This window comes from Nothoprocta perdicaria, unplaced genomic scaffold (assembly GCF_003342845.1).
Source record: "Nothoprocta perdicaria isolate Ctin4 unplaced genomic scaffold, notPer1 scaffold_56, whole genome shotgun sequence".
NCBI classification, from domain to species: Eukaryota; Metazoa; Chordata; class Aves; order Tinamiformes; family Tinamidae; genus Nothoprocta; species Nothoprocta perdicaria.
The window spans coordinates 3,049,228-3,051,454 of record NW_020455821.1 but is presented as its reverse complement, the minus strand read 5'-3'; the positions used below and the strand labels follow the sequence as shown (position 1 = coordinate 3,051,454).

Here is a 2,227-nt window from a genome sequence, read left to right as displayed (position 1 = left end):
GCTGCTCCTCGGCGGCGGCCGGCGGCCTCTTGCGCGGCGAGAGCTCCCGCGCCGCGCTGCCCTCCGCCACCTGCGGAGAGAGAGCAGAGCTCAGCGCCCGCTGCACGCGCGACAGCCTCCCCGCACCTCGGAAAATTATGTAGAAAAAGGAAAAGTTAAGAAAACTGTCACCGGGGAGGAGTTCCGAGGGTTGCGCGGACTCACCCCCGGCGCCCGGGGCTCGGCGCCCGGAACCTTCCTGTCCGCGGCCGCGCTCATGGTGCCGGGGGGGATGCGCCCCGCTCCGCGCCCTAGCGCGGGCTGCGCGATGGCCCCTCCGCGGTGCCCATAGCGGAGCACGGGGACCAACGGAGGCTGCGGGGCGGGGGACGGGTACCGGGGGTTGCCTCAAGTTGAGCCGCTCGCGTCCCCCCCGTCCAGGCTGCCGCCGAGGCGCTACGTGATGTTGCCTCCCATGTTGCGAGAGGAGTAAAGTTTGGGCTGAAAGTCGGGAGAGGAGGTGGGAGCGGGAGGCGGAGTGCGCTCCCCACGGCGCCGCGGGGAAGCAGCCGGAGCCCCGCAGCCCGTCGGAAAAAAAAGGCGGCCGAGGCGCTCGGAGCGCCGGGGAGGAGGGGCCCGCGGGGGGGTGGGGTGAGCGGGCAGGGGCTCGGCCGGGGCGGGACGGGACTTGAGGTTTGGGGTTATTTKGGGGGGGACTTTTCCTAGTGACCCTAGAGGCTGATCCCGAAGCGCAGTTCCCCCCCGCCCGCCTTGCGCGCCGTCTAGGGCTGCGCCTCCCCCGCGGGCAGATGCGCGGGGCTGCGGCCGCACGTGCAAAGTGACCGGGCAGATGCAGAAATTAACGTTGGCAGCTAATTGCCTACTTGGCTGCGGCGCCTTCACCGGGCACTTTTCCTGTCTCGTCCTCCTCGTCGGGCACCCCCGGCGGGGCGAGGCGCGGAGGCGCCTCTCGCTCGCGCTACTTCCCGCTCGCCGGTGCCGGTCCCCCGCTCGGAGCCGGGCGGGCGGAGCGCGGCCCCGGCCCGAGCCCCGCGCGGCTCCGGCGCCGTCGCCGTGACCAGAGCGACACCTGCCGGCGCCGCGGGGACCGTGCGCCCCCGCCCGGTACCGGACCCGGAYCCGGCACCGGACCCGGCACCGGACCCGGCACCACCGGACCCGGCACCTCTGCGCGCCGCGCGGCTCCGCTGCGATTTGAGCACCGCGGAACACAGCGAGCATCAATAAGCGCTTCAATAAGAAGGGCCACCATCCTCGGTGGTAAACTCGCCTGGCCCTCGGGAGCTTCCCCAAACCGTGTGTGTCCCCATTGGGGGGCATCTGGCCAGTGTCCCCTTCCCCGTCAGGGCTGTGCGGGGAGCGCAGCGGGCGGGACCCCTGCGGAACTCAGGGCTCCGGGTCCGAGCCCTGGAGCCCCAGAAAAGTTTCGGAGAGCGGCGAGGTGGGAGCAGAGCCCGCTGCCCGCCCCGCACAGCCCCGCAGCCGCCCCCGCGGCCCGGGACACGCTCCCCGGGAACTCGCTTAAAGCCGTCGTGCCCCTCAGTAAACTCCTTCCTTCTCCAAGGACGGGCTCGGACGAGGAGGAAGAGAGTAAGATGTGCTCCCTCCCTCCGGCCCCAGGGCRGAGGTCCGAACCGCGCGGTCTCCCTCTTTTATTTTCTTGATTTTTTTCTCCTTTTTTTTCCCTCCTGGAAAGACGGAGGCACGCAGCCCTTCCCGCGCCTCCACTCCCGGTCCCGGCGTTTTCCCCGGCGCTTTGGGCGGCGCCGCGCGCGGAKCGTCCCCCCGCGCAGCGCCGCGGAGCCGCGCGGACTGTTCGTGGTGCTGAAACCTCCTGCGCGGCACCGGGCGCGGGCGGCCGCGGCGCCCCGCGAAGTTTGCGCGGCCGCTTCCTCCGCCCCCGCGCGGACAGCGGGGCGGGCAGCGGGCCCCGGGGGTCCGGGGGGGCCCGGCGCCCTTACCTTGCCCTTCCTGCGCAGGAGGTGGCTGGTGAAGCCGAAGATGATCTCGGAGTCCAAGCACAGGGCGCCCAGCTCCAGCAAGCCGGGGTTTTTCCTCGGGCCGCTGGAGGCATCGGGCGGTTTTTGAAAAGCCATAGTTCGCGCTTGAAGAATATCCGGCTCCCCGAGCGGCGGCGATGTACACCAGTAAAAAATAAATGTATGTGTAGAAAAAAAAATGGCAAACACCCCCTATCCCTAGGAAAAAAAAAAAAAAAAAAAAAAAA

At 69.6% G+C, this 2,227-nt stretch overlaps 1 protein-coding gene across 1 annotated transcript in view; it reads right to left on the bottom strand.

The window, feature by feature from the left end:
- The window catches only part of KIF26A (kinesin family member 26A), a 94,106-nt gene extending 92,010 nt beyond the window's left edge, over nucleotides 1-2,096 (bottom strand). Inside the window, exons 1-2 of the mRNA XM_026048625.1 lie at nucleotides 1,962-2,096; nucleotides 205-354 (exon numbers count right to left, since the gene is read on the bottom strand). Coding sequence (XP_025904410.1) covers nucleotides 205-354; nucleotides 1,962-2,096 — 285 coding nt within the window. The remainder of the gene's footprint in view (nucleotides 1-204; nucleotides 355-1,961) is intronic.
- Between the last annotated feature and the right edge of the window lie 131 nt (nucleotides 2,097-2,227).